General features: G+C 54.4%; 1 protein-coding gene across 4 annotated transcripts; it reads right to left on the bottom strand.

Moving 5' to 3' along the window:
* Positions 1–793: 793 nt before the first annotated feature.
* On the bottom strand, positions 794–21,862 carry LSR (lipolysis stimulated lipoprotein receptor). 4 transcript variants are annotated; one of them, XM_050930156.1, is made up of 10 exons: positions 21,649–21,862; positions 18,157–18,498; positions 10,814–10,933; positions 7,543–7,599; positions 5,165–5,311; positions 4,699–4,884; positions 4,105–4,164; positions 3,261–3,389; positions 2,349–2,935; positions 794–1,435 (listed from the first exon to the last, which is right to left on the bottom strand). In XM_050930156.1, exons 1-10 carry the CDS (start codon positions 21,716–21,718, stop codon positions 1,400–1,402), a joined length of 1,734 nt encoding a protein of 577 aa, XP_050786113.1. In that variant the 5' UTR covers positions 21,719–21,862; the 3' UTR covers positions 794–1,399. The 4 variants fall into 4 exon arrangements, with proteins under 4 accessions (XP_050786113.1, XP_050786112.1, XP_050786115.1 ...); XM_050930155.1 differs by having other exon boundaries at positions 3,261–3,392; XM_050930158.1 differs by lacking the exon at positions 7,543–7,599.
* Positions 21,863–22,529: the final 667 nt, after the last annotated feature.

Below are 22,529 nucleotides of genomic sequence, written 5' to 3' on the forward strand. Positions count from 1 at the left end.
AGCCACCAGAGCCTTTGTTTTTTCCAACAAGGAGAACAAGGTTTGAGCTAGCTGACCAGCCTCTGCTGCTCAGTCCACTTCAGGGCAGCTCCTGGATCTCATTATTCCCAACCAGACCAAGGGCCTCTTCCAGGATGTAAAAATTAACCCCTAGAGCCTTCAGGCATTCAGCTGAGGGTTCAAATTAAGCCCAGCTACTTCCCCCAGGGCTACAATGTGGTGGGCTGAATCCAGAGGATGAATGAGTATGACTTCACAGCAAGAGGGTCAGGCTCTCTGCAGACTCAGGCAGTGTTCTGCATCAGCTGCACTCACAGAAGCTCCCCCCTTAGCAAGCAAGTCTGACCCCATTCTGCAGAGGGCAGAATTGCACATGTCCCCTTCAGCCCACCCAGTTGCCTCAGCATCACCCTGGAGCAACCTGAGGTGGGGTAGACTGGGCTCTGTGTCTGAGGCCAATCCAACTTTCTGCCCCAGGGCTGCAGGTGCCAATAGCTGATGCGATTCTGTCTCCGCCCACTGGATCACGGTAGCTGCAGTCACACTGTTGGAGTCTGTAGCCCCTCAATGTGGCTGGCTCTGTTGCCCCCTAGAGAAAAAAGCCCAAGTCCCATTCTCCACCCCCGGAGCCAGCGCTCCCTGAGCCCTGGAACCAGATTGGAGCCAACACCCCCTAGAGGGGAAAAGGCACTGTGTCCCATTCCCCTAACTCGGCCCCTCCCACACACAAACTTTTTAGATGATTTTTTTATTTTCTACAACAATCAGAAAAATCTCAAAAAGCTACTGATAAAAAACCAGCCCAGCTATTTGCAAGAGTATGTACAGCATCTGGGATTCCACAACTCCACTAAAACACATGTAATTTTAAGACAGCTTTGAAAAAAAGTTAGTCTTAAAAGCATCAAAATATTTAAAAATATCCAGGGAAACAGAATTTACAGTTCTATGGACCAGCTGGGAATTGGAGCCAAAATAATAGTTCAGTTCTCCAGCTGGTGTCAAGCAGATGTCACTCAACTGAGATAATTTATACCAGTTGAGGAGTTGGTCCAAATATTTCAATTATAACATTAAAATTAAGGCTTGAATTTAGAGACCTCTTCCTCCCCCACAAGGACTCCAGATTCCCCCAGTAATGCCCTGTTTTTCCATGGCAATCAGGAGCCCCTGTCCCATGCCTGACTTGAGAAATCTCAGGCTATACATTGATCGAATTCATAATAAAAGTATCAGGTAGACAAGGCCCCCAACTGCTTTGCCAAACCCTGTGGCAACGGGCCAGCCAGTGTCCTGTGTGCCCTCCAAGGAAAAGACGTGACCATCCCAGATCCACGGCCTCCATCTTCTGCACTGGTGGTGCTTCTGGGAAGCGATCGGGAAGGAAAGCAGGCTGCATTTAAACCACCAAGCTCTCTCTGCTGAGGTCATGGTTCTGGAAGGGAAACAGATGCGGCAGGATCAGCAAAAAGAGAGAGACCCTACAGAGGTGAAATGCCTTCCAGTGAGACTCAGAGCACACCACCCGTTGAGCTGACCAAAAAGATCAAGAGTTGATTTCCCCGGGGGTGGGTCTAAAGGCTGCTCACTGGGGGAAAATCCAAAGCACTAGCATTGTAGCGAGACAAGGGTGGGGGGTGAAGGAATATCTTGGAAGCTTGCCTCCTTCACAAACAGATGCACAGACAGCATAGGCCGGGAGCTCAAAAAAATCATGTTGGATGCTTCTTTTGCCGTTTAGTTCCAGAGTCTCAAAAGGGTTGTGTTTTAGAGAGAGAAAAATCAGTACATGCCCCAAGATTTGAGGGGTGTGAAGGGAAATGCCTACCCAACCCTCTTTCCCCAGCCATGAGTACAAGAAAATGGCTTTTAAAAATCCCCACACCAAACAATAGGAGACTTGTGATGAAACCCTAACAGCCAGCCAGCCACCAGGGCCTTCTGGGGAAGGCAGAGTTAAAGAGGAACAGGACAGCAGAGCCCTGAGCCGCAGGTTGGCTTGGAAGACTTTGAGTCTTGTACATGGGCCCACATAACTGAGAGCACATCTGCCTGCCCCTCTATCCCCTGAGCAGAGCTTTATCCTCCGGCAGTTAAAGGCTTCCTGCCCAAGGCCCTTATGTGGAGGAACAACGAACCTAGATCACAGCTAGATTTGTGAGCAACAGCTGTGCTGCTGCCATTCCTGACATGGATTTGCAACTTGGTGGGGCCTGCCTCCTAGAGGAGGCGCTATGTCCCATTTACTGCCATGCCCCCCTCCCCCTCCTGAGCCAGTGGCACACTGTGGAGTGTGATGGCAGCTGGTGCCCCCTAGAGAGGCAGGGCCCTGCATCCCATCCACTTACCCGTCGGAGCTTGCGGTCATTCTTGCCCCGGGAGGAGACCGACTCGGTTTCTGTGTAGGGTGGTGGCGGTGGGGGGAAGCCGTCTTCATCCCGATCCCTCCTGTTTCCCGATCGCGCGCTGGAACTGCTGCCCCCATCCAGGTCCTCGCGGCTGTCGGCCCGCCCCTTCTTGCGCAGCGCCTCCTGCAGGAGCCGCCCATCGTAGTGGCCCCTATCCAGCTCCCGCAGGTCGTCCCTGCTGCGGCTGCGCTGCCGGCCGTAGTACTCCTCCTCTCGCCAGTTGGGGGAGCTGTCCCGATGCTGCCTGCCCCGTCCCCTGCCCCGTCCCTCAGGCTGCGGGGACCAGTCGCGGTCCAGGTCATCCACAGAGTGGGAGCGGGGCCGCCGGGCGTAGTGCTCCTCCTCATAGCGTTCGCCCCGCCGGGGAGGGGGGACAAGGCGCCGGGTCTCGCTGCCCCGCCCACTGTCCCCCTCCCCCACATCACTGATGGGTGACATGGGCCGGCTCCGCAGCCGCCCCAGCCCCTGGCGCAGCTCCTGGCGCCGGTCGTCTTCGTGGAGGGAGCTGATCTCACTCATCACTGAGGCTGGGAGGAAAGAGAAAGCGTTAAACAGGCCTCCCCAGCAGTCAGGGCTGGCCTCGATGCCCCAGGGCAGTGCTAGGGGGCCCTGTGCTGCTTGGAGCAGCCTGGGGGCACTCTCCCCTGACAGGGCTTGCCCCGATGCCCCAGGGCAGCGCTAAGGGGCGCTGTCGTGCTTGGAGCAGCATGGGGACACTCCCCCCTGACAGGGCTGGCCCCGATGCCCAAGCATGGTGCTAGGGGGTGCTGTGCTGCAGGGAGCTCTTGGCATCCCCTGGGTTTCTTGCTGGGTGGAAGGAGAAGAGGAATCTACAGCCAAGAGGCTACTCACCTTTCTCCAGCTTGCCATTGGCCTGGCCTGGCCGCGTAGGGTCAAAATTGGCCAGCTCCCTCTCCATGTAATAAAGGACCCGCATGGAGTCATCCTGTTGGTTAGCCTGAATCCGATATCCGCTCCGCACTGCTGGGAAGAGAGGGAGCCAGAGAGGGGAGTGAGTTAGAGACCCCCTTAGTGCCAAACCTGTCTGGAAGGGGCAGGCACAACCAGTGAGATGAAGCCACCTCTGAGGCCAGGCCGCTAGGTACAGCTTAATAGCAATGCCTGAGATGCAGCCACCTCTGGGAGGGGGCAGCTGAGGAACAGCTGCACAACAGCAAGTGAAGGAGAATCTCAGACCCAAATGAAGGGGGGTGGAATGGAATTGCCCAACGTGGGATTTGGCCATTGGGCGTATGGGGCACTTACAGACCTTTAAGAATCATCACGCTAAGCAATCTTTATGATGATTGGTGAGCACCTCTCACCGCATAGCGCCCTCTACCACTACGCTGGGGCACTGGAGCCAGTACTGACTGCAAGGGTGCCGCTCCCCCCAGCAGAGCGCCCCCTAGCACTGCCCCTGACTCCAAAAGGCAAGGGTGCCCTTCGGACAACTCCCTACACCATAGGTCTCCCATCCTAGCACTGTCCAGGCCTGACTCTGCTTAGCTTGCTTAGCCGCATGGCTCAGGCCATGAAGGGGCTATAACTGTGGCTGCCTGAGCTGAAGGGGGCACTATGAGCCATGGGGGAGCAGTGCCAACGCCATCCAGCAGGGGGCAAGAGTATCACATCAACTCCCACTGCTATACTGTCATCTGCCAAGTCTCTGCTTCACAGCCTGGCTTCTCCTTACCTGAGTTCCCACCACTATCCGTATCCCGGAGCAGGGGCACCTGGGAGCTGTTCCCTCCAACTACAAGGAAATCAAGAGAAATTAAAGACATCAACAGCTTCAGCCTTGCTGCTTGGTGCTGTGATTTCCCCATCTATGCGCCCCAGTCCTGCAAGTCCCAGCGCTCCAGGTTTGCAGGATCAGGGCCCATAGTTCTAGCACGTGACTAGAAAACCTGTATTTATAATACGGTAGAACCCATTGTGCCAGGTGCTGCCCAGACACAAAGAGAGACAGTCCCTGCCCCAGCTGAGATCGGGGCCCCATAGTGCCAGGTGCTGCACAGACACAAAGAGAGAGAGTCCCTGCCCCCCCAAATGAGAGTCAGCTGAGCACCGTAACTGTAATTAGGACTGAGCATGCCGCTATCCAGTTTACATTCTACCCTCCAAGTAGCCACGGGGGATGTAAATCAGCACTGACTCCAGCAGCACTACAGCCGATTGACACCAGTGGAGCTGCAGCCAACTGGCAGTTCCCCAGCTGCGGTCACTGACTCCAGCACAGTTAGTTACTATTGTGGCAGCACAGAATTGACATAGAATGCAAAGTTACCGGAGCTGGCTCTGTCGTATTCCGCCCCATAGCCGTTGTACATGGGCGACATGGGGCCCATGGGGATTGTGGTGGCGGGAGGACCTAGCTTCACAGGGTTTGGGTGGGAGTAGATACTGGGGGCACCGACACTCGGAGCATAAACACTGGGGACACCAGCAGTAGCAGCTTTTCCAGCAACGTAGACTGAAAAGAGAAAGCAGGGGGAGTTTGAGGGATCGGAACACACAGATCAGCAGAAATAGCTCCCATTGAGGACTTCTCCAAACTGCCTCGCAGCACCAGGGAGATAACCCAGGAGTTTGGCTCCCAGCCCTCCAACTGTAACCACTAGACACCACTCCCCTCCCAGAGCTACAGATAGAACCCAGGAGTCCCAGCTCCCAGCCCACCCCCCTCTTTTTTTTTTTTTTTTTTTTTTTTTGGTAAGTTCTCCATGCAGCATGAGACAAAGGAGAGAACTCACGAGCCTCTGGGCAGCAGCACTTCTCAGGGCAGCAGGGGCACCGGACATAGCAGCAGCAGGTGTGGGGGCAGCACTGGCACCAGCAGATGCCGAAGAGGAGGAGGAGGAGAAGGAATCCCAGCACCACCAGGACGACGAAGAGCCAGTCTGCAAAGAGGAAAAGGTTTCTCGTTATGGACCCAGTCGCCAACAGAACCCACCCAGCGGATCAGCGTCACAGTCTCCTTGCCCTGGGGAAACTGAGGCACACACCAAGGCCAAGGTTTGACCTGGGGCTTTGGGGTCGAGACACCCTAAGAGGGGTGATTTACAGAAGGCCTCATGGGAAACGAAGCAGCCCAGCTGGCAGGCAGCATGGCCTAGTGGAAAACACCCAGTTCTATTCCTGGTTCTGCCAGTGGCCTGCTGGGTGACTTGACACATCACAACTCCGTGCCTCAGTTTCCCCTTCTCTAAAGGTGCGGGGAGGGATTATGATCTTGACCACCTTTGTAAAGATCTGTTCACAGAGAGTGCTCTGAAGGAGCTAGGGATTATTATTAGGCATCTGGAGCTAGATACACAAAAATCACTAGGGGAACTTTCAGAGATTTCAAGGCCCAGACAGGACCATTTGGCCCTGCTGCATAGCCCAGGCTGAGAATCTCCACCAGCAATTTCTGCCTGCAGCCCAGATCTGAGGTTCAACAAGAGCGTCCTTAACTTCAAACCCTGATCTGGTAGAGTGGAGTTTAGAGAGATGCCTGATCTCAGTGGAGAGACTCCAAGGGCTGGAGAATCTGCCCCATCCTGGGGGCAGCTGCCCCAGGGTTAATTCTGCCCCCTTGGGGAAAATCTGCTCCTTATTTCTACTCTGGATTTGTTTCACTTCATCCACCGGCTCTCGCTCGCCTTTGTATGCTAGGTTAAAGAGCTCCCCAGGGAGGTGCTGATAGACTAGCATCAAGTCACCTCTGAAAATTCTCTAGGAGAAACTCCACAGATAGAGTCTCTTGATACCAGAGCGCTGATCGCCCTTGTTGGGTAGGGGGTTTCAAAAGAGCCACATCCGCTCTCCCCATCTCCCAACACAAAGACACAATGAAATTGGGAGAGGTGGCATACACAAAACAGAGCCAGTCAGTGTGTGATTAGTCTGCGGAACTCACGGCCACAAGATACTGTTGAGACCAAGAATTTAGTAAGATCCAAAGAGGGAGTGGATGATTGGACAACCTTGGCCAGGCCCTATACTCAACTTGATGGCATCTGTCTAACACAGAAAAGTGTTAACGCTGCATGCAATCCACTCCAAAACTCCAGGGAACGTTCTAGACATCCGTGGGTGGAACCTTATTGATTTTGGGGAGAAATCAGAAGTCCAGAAGGGGGAAAATGGAGGACACAGAGGCCCCAGCATCTGATTAGTAAAGATACAGCTTCAAGTAGCTCTGCAATTTTCTGTCTATAAATGAAGGAACCAGTTTCTGGTGCCATTAACACCTATCTTCAGGCATAACTCCCCTGCCCCCAGCTCAGTGTCCAGATGCAGTTTAACATCTAGACACCCTGCATTACCAGTCTCCCAGATAGACTGGTTGGGTACACACTTAGCTCCTGGCATTGGGGGGTGGGAGGGTGCAGTCATGGGGGGCACAGAGTCCCTGGCATGGGAAGGAGGAGGGAAATCTCTGAAATAGCATGAGAATAAATACATTGAAGATTGTGAGATGCTTAGATATCAGTGATGGAGGCCAGACAAGCAGATCACCACCACGGTCTGTCTGACCCACTCCATCAGGCCTATATCTTGTAGTCTGAAAGGGGAGTGGGGTCAAGTGGGTTAGAGCAGGAGGGGCTAGGAGCCAGGACTCCTGGGTTCTATCCCTGGCTCTGGAAGGGAAGTAGGGGTACATGCTCACCTCTGCCCTGTGCACTACCACAAGGTGAGTGCAATCTAAATACTCAAACATGAATGCACCAGGAGATGCAGAGTTCAGGCTCTGCAGGGACTGTCCCCTTGAGTCTGGCCCCTTTGATCCTTGCACTAAGGAGTAAAGCCAGGTTGAAAATATTCCATCAGGACAGTTTTCCATCAAAAATGTCATGTTGATGAAATCAAAGCGTTTAGCAGGAAGATACCGATTTTGCGTGATGTACTGCTGTGCAGACTTGTAGTGTGTTATAAGCCTCCGGCCCCCAACCAAATGAAATATACTCTCCCAAAGAGCAAATTAAAGCCCCTTTAGCTATTTCTCTCCTCTCACCAGCTCACGTCCTTCTAGCTCTGCCTCAGTCATGGGCTAAGAGTAATGTGCACTGCATAAAAGCTAAGTGGTGGCATAATTCCTCCCACACCCCAAAATTTAAAAAAAAAAAAAATCTATCAAGGAAAGTACCTTCCATGTGCCCTATCTGAAAGCCTGGCAAAAGCTCTGAGACTTCGGATGATTTGCCTACGGGACAGAGAGAGAGAGACAGTTACTAGAGATGTAAGCGAACGCCGTAAAGGCAAGCGATTTGAAGCCAACTGTGCTATAAGGGTGGAGGTGGGGACAGTAAGCAGCACGCTGGCCCAGGTGGGCATTCAAACTGGCACCCGAGTGCTTAGCACTTTAGAGATCTCACTCACACAGGAAAAGAAAAAGATTTGGGCTGTAGCTACAGCCAGGTAACCCTGTCAGCGAGCTAGATCGTCACTGATTGGGCTCTGACACATGGGCATTGTGTGTCCAGAATGGAAGAGACTGAACTCCTCTTTTTCCCACTTATCTAGTAACAAATCCTCAAGCCAGGCTTCCAAACTTCACGGTTGCGGCGTCCGACCCCTGCTGCAGCAAGATTTGGCACAGCTGTCCGGACAGTCTTGCGTATCCTACAGTTGGGAAGTGGAGCCGATGCTACGTACTCCAGCAGAACCAAAGCCAGGGTGGGTTTGGCCACAGATCCACATGGCCCTGTTCTCCAGAACCCTTCAGCCGAATCCTGCATTTGACTGTAGATCCATTATGTTCTCCAGGACCTCCATAACAGGATCCATAACAGTTTGGACAATGGCACATTATCCAGAGCACCAGACAACTCCATCCATCTCTTCCAAATGTCTCTCTTGGACCTCAACCTCCAGGCTCCCACCACCACCAATCCCTTTGCCCCAACTAGTCTCTCTCTCCTGCTCCCCTCTCCCTGTGGCTCCTAGCGTGTCTGTCTCCAATCGAGTCAGCACCCCCTCTCCCTGCCAAGCAGTATACCTCCTCCTGTTGTGCCATGGCGGCTCTGGGTGGGGTGCTGGTGAAGGTTTCGCCTTCCAGGTGGAATGATGGTACCTGCATCTGAGCAGCCATCCAGCCAGGACACCTCTTATCCCCACAATGGCCCAACCCATGAGCACGAGTGCGCTAGGGGCAGGTGGGCTCTAGGATACAAGAATTTGGGGGCAGTCAGGCCACTGCAGTGGGTGATGGGAGACTACAGAAGACCACTCCTTTGGGATCAGGGCTCCCCAGGCACAGCTGTCCTGTGGGAGGCCCCCAGGTTGGCGGCTGCTTAGTAAGGGTGCTGGAAAAGCTTCTCCAGACATGGCAATTTTACACCTAAACTGAGCTCTTTTGCATCGCTGCACTTCCATTTTACAAGAGAGAAGGGGATGGATATGTCTGATAAGGTACAACCCTGGAGTCCTGACTCCCAGCCCCCGCCCACCAGATCTCCACAGCACAGCCTCCTTTGCTGTGCCCTAGTGGCAGGGAGCTGTGGCACTGCTCAGAGGAGTGACACACTGGTATCAGTAACATAACCGTAGCGAAGCCCAACAGGATCAAAATTATTACAGGGCTAATTACTATTAGGTCATGGAGCTCCAGTGCCCAGAGGGCTGCTCTCTGAACGCTGAAACAGGCAGGACATTTGAGGATAAGAGCACGATCCGCAGCAAAAAGCTCCTGATTCCCATGGTCAACAAAGTGGAACAGCCAGGAATCGAACGAAGGAGTCATGTTTCCTGGGCGCCCCCCTCCTTTAACCCATTAGACCCCATGCCCCTCAAAGCTGGGATAGAACCCAGGAGTCCTGGTTCCCAATCCCAAATCCATTAGGCTTCATTTCTCTCGCCAAACCAGGCACAGAACCTAGGAGTCCTGTCTCCCAATCCCCTGCTCTAACCCACTAGACCCCACTCCCCCAGGGATAGAACCCAGGAGTCCTGGCTCCCAGCCCCTACTTTAATGCACTAGAGTCCATATCCCTTTCAGAACCTGGGATAAAACCAACTGCAGAATACATAAGCCCTTTCAGCTCCAGCAGGGAAGCTAGATTCTAACTCCCATGCCTGTTAGCAACCAAGCCAGGAGGGAGACAGTACATTTATGAGACGGGCAGCAGGGAAGGAGAGACGTTTCAGGAGATTTGGAGGGAGGGGAGTGTGGAAAGTCACATCTTATGCCAGCTGCGAGTGTTGCCAGATAGTGCTGCATGATGGTTAGCACTGTGACTGGGAGTCAGGACACCTGGGTACTATTCCCACCCTGGCCAATGACCTACTGCGCGAAATGGCCAAGTCACTTGGCCTGCATGCATCAGCACCCCCTTCCAACCTTTATCTAGTGGCAAACTCTTTGGGGCAGGGACTGTCTCTTGCTGTGCGGGCAGTGCCTGGCATAACGGGGACCCGATCTCAGCTGGGGCCAAGGACTGTCTCTGTCCGTGTAGTGCCCAATGCATCGGGGCCCCAATCTCAGCTGGGGCAGGGACCGTCTCTAGCTATGTGTCCGCGCAGTACCTCAACCTGAGCTGGCACTATTGTAATACTGATAGTGAAGTGATTGCTCTTTAGGAAGCTAGGCCAGCCATGCTGGACAGACATGCCAGCTCACGGGCAACACTGAATGGGAAGCAGTTCATTGGAAACAGCAGAGAGGATGGAAGTTAATACAAAGGGACTTTGTTGGAAGACCTCCATAGTTTCTGCTTCCTAAGTCCCTTTGTATCAACTCCTGTCCTCTCTGCTATTTACCTGACTGGGAGGCTGAAATTCCTGTTTGTGAAGCAGTGCAAGCAGCACAGAGAGGAAAGGGCCCATGGGGAAGATGCTGTGGGGCAGAATCGGAAAGGCCCCGGGGATGAGGAAGGGAGGCAGGAGCTGTGCGCGAGCAGGACAGCACTGCCCTGCGTGGGCTGCAGGAGTCACTGCTTCCCCTTTCTGGTTAACCTCTTCCTAGCCCAAAAGGCTGTTGATGCCTCCGACTGGTGCTGCTGTTACTGTGCTCCAAAAGCCACCTTCAGGGAAGCTAGGCACTGGGCAGAGAATGGCACGCACTGATTTACCAGCTACGTGTGGAAAGGGAAGTAGCTGCCTGTCTAGCCCTGTATCTGCCCCTGCAACAATCTACGAATCCCACTGCCCTGGAGCAGAGTGGTGAGCCCATATAGCCTGGTCTCCGACCTCCTCCCCAGATCAGTCCCCTGGGCCCATCTAGCCCCGTATCCTGCCTCCATCCTGCCACACAGATTCAGTCCCCTGGGCCCATCTAGCCAGGCATCCTGCCCATTACCAGCCACTCCAAGCAGACCCACAGGCCCCATCTAGCCTGGCATCCCGTCTTGACAGCACCTCCCAACCCCACTAGAACATCTTGCTTCTCACCTGCCTGTGTCCCAGTCCTGGCCACTTACCCAGCACGATGAGCTCAGCGTAGGCCTCATTGTTGCCCTGCAGGTCTTGTGAAGAGGTGACGGTGCAGTAGTACACACCACTGTCACCCCAGGCTGTCTGGTCAATACTGAGGTCAGCATCTGTGGGGGAGAGAGGAAGGCAAAGCTGGAGAAGCCAGGATGGGAGCATCAGGGTCACAGGCTAACATGCAGGAGGGGTCTCCAAGCAGGTGAGCCAGTGCACCAACGAGCCCTTTCAGCACAGCTTAGGCAAAGGCAGTGGTGTCTAGTGGTTAGAACAGAGCCAGGCCTCAGGGAGGGGAGTGGGGTCTACTGGGTTAGAACTGAGGAGGCTGGGAGTCAGCTTCACATTATTGTTAAGATACCAGCCAACTGGACAGTGTTTAGAGAAACAGCAACAATAATTAAGGGGGGCCCCTGGGGGAGGCTCTCTGGCCTGGGCTGTGCAGGAAGGCAGATTAGATGGCATATTAGTCCCTGCTGGCCTCTGTGGTGTGGGGGGAGGGAGGGGAAATCTATGAATTATCTAGAGTTTGTGGGACAAAGTTATGCAGAGAAATTAAAAGCGGAATACTCCCCACTGGGTTCAATGGCTGCAGCCCCTGCCTGCTGATCTCGAACAATGGCACTTCCACCAATTGAGGGCTTTGAAAACTGAAATGAACACTAAACCCTCAAGTATGCACACAAGCCCCTATGCCCTGCCCTGCCATCGGGAACAGGCTGGGGTAGCAGGGAGCCAGAGAACAAGGCCGTTTGATCTCAGCAACCCAGTGGCAGAGCTGAGACTGGAATCCAGGTGTCCAGAATCCTGGCCTGGGCAGCTTTGGGACAAGATTTTTTAGAAGTGGCTAGTGATTCTGGTCCTGGATTTTCAGAATGTGCTGAGCCCCAAATCCCCAAAAAAGAAAGAAGTCAGGTCTCTGTAAGGAGTCCCACTCAAATCACTAGTTGCTTCTGAAAATTTCAGCCCAATGTACAATATTCCCTTTAATTTTTTACATGCGGAATGAATTTTGTTATGTGCACCAATATGGAGGTGATGTGTGGTAGGGGTGGAGCCGAGGGGTTCGGAGTGTGGGGGGGCTCAGGGCTAGGGTGCAGGGGTGAGAGGGTTCTGGCTGGGGGTGCAGGTCGTGGGGTCAGAGGTTTGGGGTGCAGAAGGGGGCTCAGGACTAGGGCAGAGGGTCAGGGTGCAGGCTCTGGGGTAGGGTCAAGGATGAAGGGTTTGGGGTCCAGGCTGCCCCAGGGCTCTGAGAGACACACAGACAGAGAACATGGACTCCCCCCAGCTCTCTCTCGCCATAGCGGGCCTGGGGCAGAGGCAGAGGCGCCTCTCGCTGGTTGCAGGAGTCCCAGGGCTGGAGGTGAGGCACCTCCTGCCCCTGAGCAGCCCTTGACAGCCTGCTGCATGGCGACATGGCTTAGGGCTTGTCTACATCAGAAAGTTGCAGCGCTGGTGAGGGAGTTACAGCGCTGCAACTTAGGAGGTGTACACATCTGCAGGGCACCACCAGCGCTGCAACTCCCTGTTTGCAGCGCTGGCCGTACTCCCGTTTTGTCTCGGGTGTAGAGGATCCAGCGCTGGTGATCCAGCGCTGGTAATCAAGTATAGTCACTTACCAGCGCTTTTCTTGACCTCCGTGGAATAAGCAGGTATCCCAGCATACCTGAGGAAGCCTCTGGTAATCAAGCTGGTCTCCTTCCCCGGCTTGCTCTCGCGTTCCCCGAACCCCGAGCAAGCAGGTCTCCTTCCCTGAGGTTTGCTGGGTGGTTCCGGGAAGGCGAGAGCAAACCGGGGAAGGAGACCAGCTTCGCCGCGGTTTGCTCTCGCGTTCCGCGAACCACCCTGCAAACCGCAGGGAAGGAGACCTGCTTGCTCGGGGGTTCGGGGAACGCGAGAGCAAACCGGGGAAGGAGACCAGCTTCGCCGCGGTTTGCTCTCGCGTTCCGCGAACCACCGTGCAAACCGCAGGGAAGGAGACCTGCTTGTTCGGCGAACGCGAGAGCAAACCGGGGAAGGAGACCAGCTTCGCCGCGGTTTGCTCTCGCGTTCCCCGAACCCCGTGCAAGCAGGTCTCCTTCCCTGGGGTTTGCTGGGTGGTTCGGGGAACGCGAGAGCAAACCGCGGCGACGCTGGTCTCCTTCCCCGGTTTGCTCTCGCGTTCCCCGAACCCGAGCAAGCAGGTCTCCTTCCCTGCGGTTTGCAGGGTGGTTCGCGGAACGCGAGAGCAAACCGCGGCGAAGCTGGTCTCCTTCCCCGGTTTGCTCTCGCCTTCCCCAAAACCCCTTGAAGCCGCCCAACAGCGCTGCAGTGTGGCCACATCTAACACCACTTGCAGCGCTGGTTGCTGTAAGTGTGGCCACTCTGCAGCGCTGGCCCTATACAGCTGTACTAATACAGCTGTAACAACCAGCGCTGCAAAATTTTAGATGTAGACATGGCCTTAGAGGGAACTCAGCCTGGCCGTGTGGCATAGTGGATAGTGCACTAGACCAGGGGTCAGGACACCAAGGTTCTATCCCCAGTTCTTGCCAATGACCTGCTGTGTCACCTCAGACACCTCTCTATGCCCAAGATCTTGTATATTGTTGGTTTAGGACCTGAACCTTGAGTTGGTTTTGACAAACTTGGTCTAGGATTTTGCTGCATGCTCATTAGATCATCTTGTACTTTGGCTGGATGTCTCCTCATCTGGCCTCCTGTATAACAGGCCAGGGACTTTCACTCTGTTACCCACGGGTTGTGTTGGATAAAACTATCTTCCAGAAAAGCCTTTAGTCTGGATTGAATGACCCCAAGAGATGGACAATCCACCACTTCCCTGGGGAAGTCATAACGGTGAATCACCCTGCTGTTAAAGCACTCTCTTTCTAGTTGAAGTGTGTCTGGCTTTAACTTCCATATGTTGGTTCTTGTTCTACCATTCTCCACTAGACTGAAGGGCTCATTAGTACCTGGCATTTTCTCCCCATGAAGGAGAGATCAAATCACCCGCTATCTTCTTTTGGACAAACTAAATGGATCAAACGTTCACACTCTCTCACTGTCAAACTTTTCTCCAGCCCTTGGATTATTTTCACAGCTCTTCTCTACACCCTCTGCAGTTTTTCCAACATCCTTCATAAAAAGCACACCCTCGAGCTGGACGCAGCCTTCCAGTATTGGTCTCCCCAATGCCAGCAAGCTTTTTATACTTCATAAACAAGCAGTGTTCCCCACTGCTCCAATTCATGGAGTGATGCTGAAATCTGGAATCTGTGACATCACACACTCATCCTAAAATCCAGCCTCAACACCTAGCAGCCTAACTAGGACATCACTGGAGTCCTGAGCTAATTTGTTCAATTCTGCTGACCTGCATCATCAGCCAGAGTTTCAATTAGACTCACACGCTTCCTGCCTCAAACGGTAATTAAACTTTTGCAAAGCACTGCAAGGATGGAAAGTGTTATGTAAGAGAATCATTAGACTTGTGATCAGCTGTAATTAGGGTTATGATTTAACTGTTGGGTAGTGCTGTTAGCCAGTTGCAGTGTTCCGTCCCTGAGCTGGCTGCATTTTGGTAGGTGGAAGTGAACCACAGTTTATGAAGTGCAAGACTCTGGATGAGTATTAGAAACTGAAGATTTTTGCTGCATGAATCACACACCAGTTGGGCCAGGTTATGACAAAGCTGCTGTTATCACAGAAACGCCTCTGGGTAAGACAACACAAAAAGAAAAGGTGTGCTAATTTAACAGAGTTTGGCTGGAGACAGTTGAAGCACAGCTCCAGTTGGTTTTAGACACATGATCACAGGGCAGAGTTTTGTTGTGGACTTTTGACCCACCATAACACAATACGGTTAATTTACATTGTGAAACTAAAGCAAATGCAGTAGAACCTGAAAATATTTGTCTTGGAGTAGAGCCAACTGAAATCCAGGTCCCATCATGCCAGGCACTGCTGAGATGCAGTCCCTGCCCCAGCTGAGAAACAGCCCGCATCGTGCCAGGCGCTGCTCAGACACAGAAAGACAGTCCCTGCCCCCAAAAGCTTCCAATAAAATTATACAAAGGCAGGTTTATTATCCCCAGATGGGGAAACTGAGGTAGGGGGAAATGACTTTTCCAAGATCACATAATGAGTCCATCGCAGAGCTGGGAATTGAACCAGGATCCTAGTCCTAGTCTGTGCCTTAACCACAGGATAGTGTCCCTCTCCCCTTCCTAATGGAGCTCAGAGCATCTGACACCAGAGCACTCACCTTAACCTTAACCAGATACTGCTGTTCTGATACCCAGGGGTGGGTCACTGCAGGGCTGTGAGTGGTTACAGCTGGAACAGGATGCAGGAGTTCTAGTCACAGATGCGGGACTCTACACTCTACACCCACACTCTAACCCAATGCCCCAGCAGCGCTATGCTGCAAAGAGCTGGGTGGTGGCGCTCTCCCCTCATAGTCAGCGCTGGCTCAAATGCTCCAGCATGGTGAAATGTGTAACAGAGACTGTGACAGTTTGCACAATGGTTAAACATCCCCTAGTATTGTTGGAGTTTGGCCACAACGCTCCTGCTATTATAGGGAGCTCAATTCTGCCTCTCTCAACTTCTCCACCTGCTTCCTGTCATACAGGGCATTCTTTGCTACCTGCCCTGAACTCTCTTCTGTTATTGTCGACTGTTAAATATTTGTTTTGCCAAATCCCAGAGGTGGCTGCATTTCAGCACTGGGTGAGCGACACTGAAGGGCTATTAAGGAGTTGCAGCATTCCACCCCAGAGGTGGCTGCATTTCCATGGTGGAGAACTCTTTTCCAATAACTTAATGGCAGCCTTTTCTTTTCAGAGCTCCCATTTCAGTTTCAAAGCCACTGCTGCATTAGTTCTAAGCTTCTGGAAACCAGTGCGCCACGGGTATAAACAGGAATTATCTGGCTTGGAGTTAAGACACTGAACTGGGACTCAGGAGATCTGGGTTCAGTTGGCGCTTTGCCACAGGCACCCTGAGTGAGCTTGGGTATATTACTACATCACTCCATGCCTTAGTTTCCCCAACTATAAAATGGGGATGATAATCCCTGCTCTGTATCTTTAGACTATGAGCTCTGTGAGGCAGTGACTGTCTCTCACTTTGTGTCTGTGCAGCACCTGGCACAACAGCTCCAATCTCAGCTGGGCTGGGGACTGTCCCCCATTTCTCTGGCTGCTACCGTAAAACACCTAATAAGCAAGCAGAACAAACGCTCTGCGCCCCGCCTCATGTTATCCCCATCTCAGCTAGGGGATCCCTAGACCCCACCAGAATGCACCTAACAAACACACAGCAGTTCCTCTGCCCCATACATACTGAGGGTGCTGGTGATCGGACACCACTCATAGAAGTCCCCTGAGCGCTACCACAATACACCTAATAAGTGAGTTGGGGGCTACCATGAAACACCTAATAAATGACCTGCACAACAAGCCCTCTACCTGGCACAGTTACTCCTGAGGGCTTTTTGCACCAAAAAACTAAAAATTCTGCAAATTTTACTTGTCAATAAATGTGGAGGCTCCAGCATGGCACTGGGAAGCAGAGGCTACTGACTGCACAGAGGTGAGAGATCACTGTGCTCCTCCCCTCTGGGACACAGAATCAATGGTGAGGCTGCACTCAACCCTGACACAGTGCAAGGACCGGCCGTGCCCCTCCATGCCAGGTGCACCAGGTGTGGGCAGGCAAGCTCAGCAAGGCAGGATCCATGTGTGGAGTGGCTTAGTGGGGGGGGGGGGGGAATCCAGGTGTGGGTTGAGAGGGTTCTGTGTGGGGCAATCTGGGTGCAGGGGGATCTGGATACACAGGGGCTTCTTGGGGGGGTCTGGGTGCCATGGTAATCGGACTCTGCAGGGGGGTCCAGGTGAAAGTGGTTGAGACTCAGCAGAGAGGGTCTAGGTGTGTGTGTGTGGGGGGGGGGGGAATAGAGCTCAGCAGCAGGTCTGGGTGTCAGAGTGAGAGCTCGGTGGTGGGGTCTGGATGTGAGGAGCTCAGTGGGGAGGCGGGGGGTCAGATGCTGGGGGAGAGGGGTGAGGATCCAGATACAGCTGGTTGGACTCCATAGGGTGGGGATGCAGGTGTGAGTGGCTTGTTGGGGTGGTCCAGAAGCAGGGGGAGTTGGGGGACTCAGCAGGAGGGTCTGGAGACAAAAGGGTCTGGGTGGATGGTGGAGCAGCACCCTGTACAGAGATCCCTCCCCCTGCAGCTGAGGAGCTATGGGTGCCAGAAGCACGGGAAGAGTTTGCAGAGCTTCCTACAGCCAGAGGAGAAATCTGGGGGTGGGTCTGACAGCCCTAGATGCTCTGCAGAGGAAGAGGAAGTCCTGTCATCCCCAGCCCAGCCAGGTGTAGTAGCTGAGACCATCACAGGGTAGGAGTCACTATCCGAGTCTTCCTCAGTCCCATCCCCTGCACCACGATTCACCTCTCTGCCAGCTGCCATGGGCACCTAAAACATACTGCCGGGGAGGATCATATGATCACTCCTGTGGCTCCTCTTTCCTTCTCCGTCAGAAGGGCATTTTTCTGTGGGGAAGCAAAGAAGTCTGCAGGGGACAAATTCTGCACATGCACAGTGGTGCAGAATTCCCCTAGGAGTACACAGTGCTGTAGTTCCCAGCACCCAGTGTATTACCATACTACATCTCATAAGCCCTCCACCTGGCATGCTACTGTAATCTAGCTCAGTGGTCCCCAACGTGGTGCCTGCCGGGCATTTATGTGCACCTGCCCAGTGCCCAGCAAGGGAGAGAAGCCATGGCCTGCCGGGGACAGAGAACTCTGGGGCTGTGGGCGCCGGTGTTCTCGGTCCCTGGCAGTCACGGGGCCGCGGCTTAAGCAAGAGAGAAACCGCGGCCACGCACCTGCCAGGGACAGAGAATTCCGGGGCTCCAGGCTTCATTCTATGTTAAAATAAGAATAATAAATATATTTGGACCAGCAGTTCAACAATGTTTAATTTTTTAAAAATAAATAATGAAAATTGTTTATGATATTTATTTTGTAAAAACGCCTTAATTTTTCATATAGGTAGATAAAGAAAATTCCCATGGTAAGGTGAAAGAGTAACTGCCAAATAATTTAATTAATACCTTTTACACGTAAAATTACCCTTTTTATCTTATGGATTCATATATTATGTATATTAAATATGATGTTTTTGTATTATTTAATGTACAATAAAAATAAGCCTTGAAAAATTGTTGGCGCCCACCACACGCTTCTGAAAACATGAATGTGCTACTGGCCACAAAAAGGTTGGGGCCCACTGATCTAGCTAATAAGTGATCAGTAAAGAAAACCCTCCATCCTTCTCTGGAACTTACTGTTGGTGATGGTGATCCGACGCCCCTGATAGAAGTCCCCCAGTGTCACGGCATTGCCCTGCTTGGTAGCCACCACCCGCACAGTGCGAGTGCTGTCCTGGCACTCCACATAGGGGTTGTAGCCAGGATTGTTCTGCTGTAGCTGGTTGTTGATCTGGTTCTCCTGACTGCTAGGGTTGAAGGCATCGGCCAGGCGGCTCCGGCAGTAGGACTTATACTTCCAGGTGACGATGGGCGGCTGAGTGGCTGAGGTCTGATAGTTGCACTGCAGGGTAACAGGCTGGAAGAGGATCACCACGTTGAAAGGGTTCAGCACCGTGACTTGCATCCCCTGGACAGGACCTAGAACAGGGAAAGGGCAGGGTCAGCTGGGCAGTCAGGTCAGATGGGCCAAAGAGGGTCACATATGGGGAAGGGGGTGTACCCCAGGCAAGTGAATGATAGAGCCAGAAAAGAACCCAGGAGTCCTGCCTTCCAGACACTCCTGCTCTAACCACTAGACACCACTTCCCTCCCAGGACTGGGAACAGAACCCAGGCATCCTGACTCCCAGCCCCCTGCTCTAATTACTAAGCCACACTTTAGTCACTCTAGAAGTCAGATTTCCATTACAGTGGTTGACTCAGAGACATGACCAGACTAACTTCTCTGTTCGCCCCCATTTGAGGGTAACCAGCCATTGAAGAGTCAAGCGTAAGAGGTCTCAAGTGACCTTATTACAGGACAAATCAGGAACAGAGCCATCACAGGGCGAACTCGTCATCACTTGGATCACCATCACTTCCCCTGGCCCGTGGGCCACTCTGTGAGACACCCAACCCCATGATAGCTCAATCCCTGACCTCACTGTATTCATAACAGGAACGCCTGGTGCTTTTCAAAGTCACGAGTTACTAACCCACATGGCTTCATGTCTAAGAACAGCCAGGATATTCTAGAGGTGAGTGGCAGAACTGGGACTAGAACTCAGGAGTCCTGGCCCCCAACTCCTCTTTCTCTAACCCACCAGACCCCACTCCCCTCCCAGAACTGGGGATAGACACCACGAGTCCAGGCTCCAGCTGCCCTGCTCTAACCACCAGACCCCACTCCCCTCCTAAACCCAGGGCTAGAACACAGGAGACAGAATTGCGACTCTTCAGATTTAACAGATCTCACGCCCTCAGTGAGGAAATGCAGCTTCCTCTACTGTGACCCCACAGCAGCCATTTTAAAACCACTCACACCACCACCCGCCCCAACACTTTCCAGGTCATGACGCCAACAAATGTTCTCTGTGCACAGTACGGCATGCATTCCAACTAAAGGGCAGGAGGAAAGCCAGGTCACCAATTACACCGGGAACAGGGCCAGGAGACCAGGGTCCATGCCCCAGGGGAATGGACGGATCCTGCCCAGAGATCTCAGCTATATCTATCTTTTGCTGAGAGATCATAGTGCTTTCCCAGCACCCTGTGTTCACACCACCCGGCAGGGATAAGGGTAACAGAAAGCCCCTCCCTTGAGGCACATCACCGAGTTTCGGCAGACGTGAGCTCACCAGGACAGGGCCGTTGCCCTTCCGGGAAGGAGGCCACACCTGTGTCTCTGCATTGGGAGGGGCCCAGCGCCAGAGACAGCTGTATGCGGGTGACACAGGACACCCCGCCACCACCTCACTTGGCGTGGGAAGCAGAACAGGCCAGCGGGCATGAAACCCAGGGTTGTGGGAAAGGTGAGGGCTGAGGACAGAGCTATATTTGGCAGCTTCTTGTGCTACCTGTTTACCTTGGAGGGAATAGTTAAATACACACAGAGAGAGACGCAGGTTGGTTAGACAGTATTGGGGGAGGTGAAAGGACACTTGTAGTCTCTGATCCCACTTCCCCACCCCGCTACCTGGGACCCCCCAATCCTACCCCCGAGCTAACCCCACCCCGCTACCTGAGACCCCCCCAATCCTACCCCCGAGCTAACCCCACCCCGCTACCTGAGACCCCCCCAATCCCACCCCCGAGCTAACCCCACCCCGCTACCTGAGACCCCCCCCCAATCCCACCCCCGAGCTAACCCCACCCCGCTACCTGAGACCCCCCCCAATCCCACCCCCGAGCTAACCCCACCCCGCTACCTGGGACCCCCCAATCCCACCCCCGAGCTAACCCCACCCCGCTACCTGGGACCCCCCCAATCCCACCCCCGAGCTAACCCCACCCCGCTACCTGAGACCCCCCCCAATCCCACCCCCGAGCTAACCCCACCCCGCTACCTGAGACCCCCCCCAATCCCACCCCCGAGCTAACCCCACCCCGCTACCTGAGACCCCCCCCAATCCCACCCCCGAGCTAACCCCACCCCGCTACCTGAGACCCCCCCCAATCCCACCCCCGAGCTAACCCCACCCCGCTACCTGAGACCCCCCCAATCCCACCCCCGAGCTAACCCCACCCCGCTACCTGGGATCCCCCCAATCCTACCCCCGAGCTAACCCCACCCCGCTACCTGGGACCCCCCCAATCCTACCCCCGAGCTAACCCCACCCCGCTACCTGGGACCCCCCCAATCCTACCCCCGAGCTAACCCCACCCCGCTACCTGAGACCCCCCCAATCCTACCCCCCGAGCTAACCCCACCCCGCTACCTGAGACCCCCCCAATCCTACCCCGAGCTAACCCCACCCCGCTACCTGAGACCCCCCCAATCCTACCCCCGAGCTAACCCCACCCCGCTACCTGAGACCCCCCCAATCCTACCCCCGAGCTAACCCCACCCCGCTACCTGAGACCCCCCCAATCCTACCCCCGAGCTAACCCCACCCCGCTACCTGAGACCCCCCCAATCCTACCCCCGAGCTAACCCCACCCCGCTACCTGAGACCCCCCAATCCTACCCCCGAGCTAACCCCACCCCGCTACCTGAGACCCCCCCAATCCTACCCCCGAGCTAACCCCACCCCGCTACCTGAGACCCCCCCAATCCTACCCCAGAGCTAACCCCACCCCACTGCCTGAGACCCCCCAATCCTACCCCCGAGCTAACCCCACCCCGCTACCTGGGACCCCCCAAGCTAGGCCCTGAACTGCCCCAGTAGCTCAAGGGGACCCCTATGCCAACCCCCCCATGCCCACTAGTGAGGTCTCAGGTAAGGGGCAGCCCAGGGACCCACACTAACCCTGCCCCACACCCACTAAGGGGGCAGCCCAGAGACTCCCCCACTCCGACTAGTAGGGCTAAGAGCCCACCCAGACGGGGGGGCAGCTCAGGGCCCACTCCAACCCCCCTTCCCCCATGGGGGCACAGCAGCCCCCGCCCTGAGGGAGCCGCAGCTGGGCAGGGCTAACCCCCCCTCACACCTCGCCCCTCCAATCAGGCGTCGAGTTTCTCCCTTCCCGCCCCCTGCAGCTGGGGGCAGGAGACCCCGCAGCACGCAACGCCCCCTCAGAGGAGGGTGGAGGGGCGAGGGTGGGGGGGTATAGCGCCGCCGCTCTCTCGGTCGCCGAGCAGGGCGGTTACCTGGGACCCACGCGCCGACCAGAAGCCACAGCAGAGTCCGCAGAGCCGGCTGGGGTCCCCGGGTCTCCATCCCCGCCTCCCTCAAGCAACGCGGAGCCGGCGGCCGGGTTGATTCGCCCGCGTCGGGCTCCCGCCAGGGGGGCAGGGACGCTGCCCGCTTGATTCGGTCACGTCCGACTCCCGATTGATTCGCCCGCTCGCTCCGCGCGTCTGTCTCCAGCTCAGGTGCTGCAGCCTCGCCCAAGGCGCGGGACGTACCAATTCCTCGCGGGAGTGGAGGGGGGTGAGAAATACCTCCGTCTTGCTCAACAGCCTTTCAGGCGTGGGCTGTCAACTCTGATTCCATCGTGTCTTTGACTCAGGGGCTGCCCCCCCTTTCCCTTTAAAGCTGGGGTTTAAAATAAACAAACACCACACCTGTCTCCCTGCCCCCCCGGGATTGAAAATGGACTGGCCCAGGTACCCATAGGAGGGTACTTGGGGCAAACCAATTTGTAGTTTGGAAATTGGGAGAGAACTTGGTTGTTTACCCTCCCCCCATGCCAATGAATTGGCCCAGGGACACACCCTAGACTAAGTTGTGGGAGAAACCACAGTAACTTTAAAAAGGGGAAAGGATGAATGTAATATTCTCCCCCTTTATGAAAATGGACTGGCCCAGGGGCACACCCTTGAGAAAGGGGTGGGAGAAACCAAAGTAACTTTTTAAAGGAATTGGGGGGAGGGAAGTTGTGACTCATATAGCACCTCTCACATAATTGGGAAATGGACTGTCTCAGGTGCAGCGAGGCAAAGTGTGTGTGTGTGTGTGTGTGTGTTGTTTTTCTTTCTTAGGGGCCAGCAGCACTGGGATCAAAGTGGAGTTTTGCCTCAGGCCTAAA

Source organism: Gopherus flavomarginatus, chromosome 20 (assembly GCF_025201925.1).
Source record: "Gopherus flavomarginatus isolate rGopFla2 chromosome 20, rGopFla2.mat.asm, whole genome shotgun sequence".
NCBI lineage: Eukaryota > Metazoa > Chordata > Testudines > Testudinidae > Gopherus > Gopherus flavomarginatus.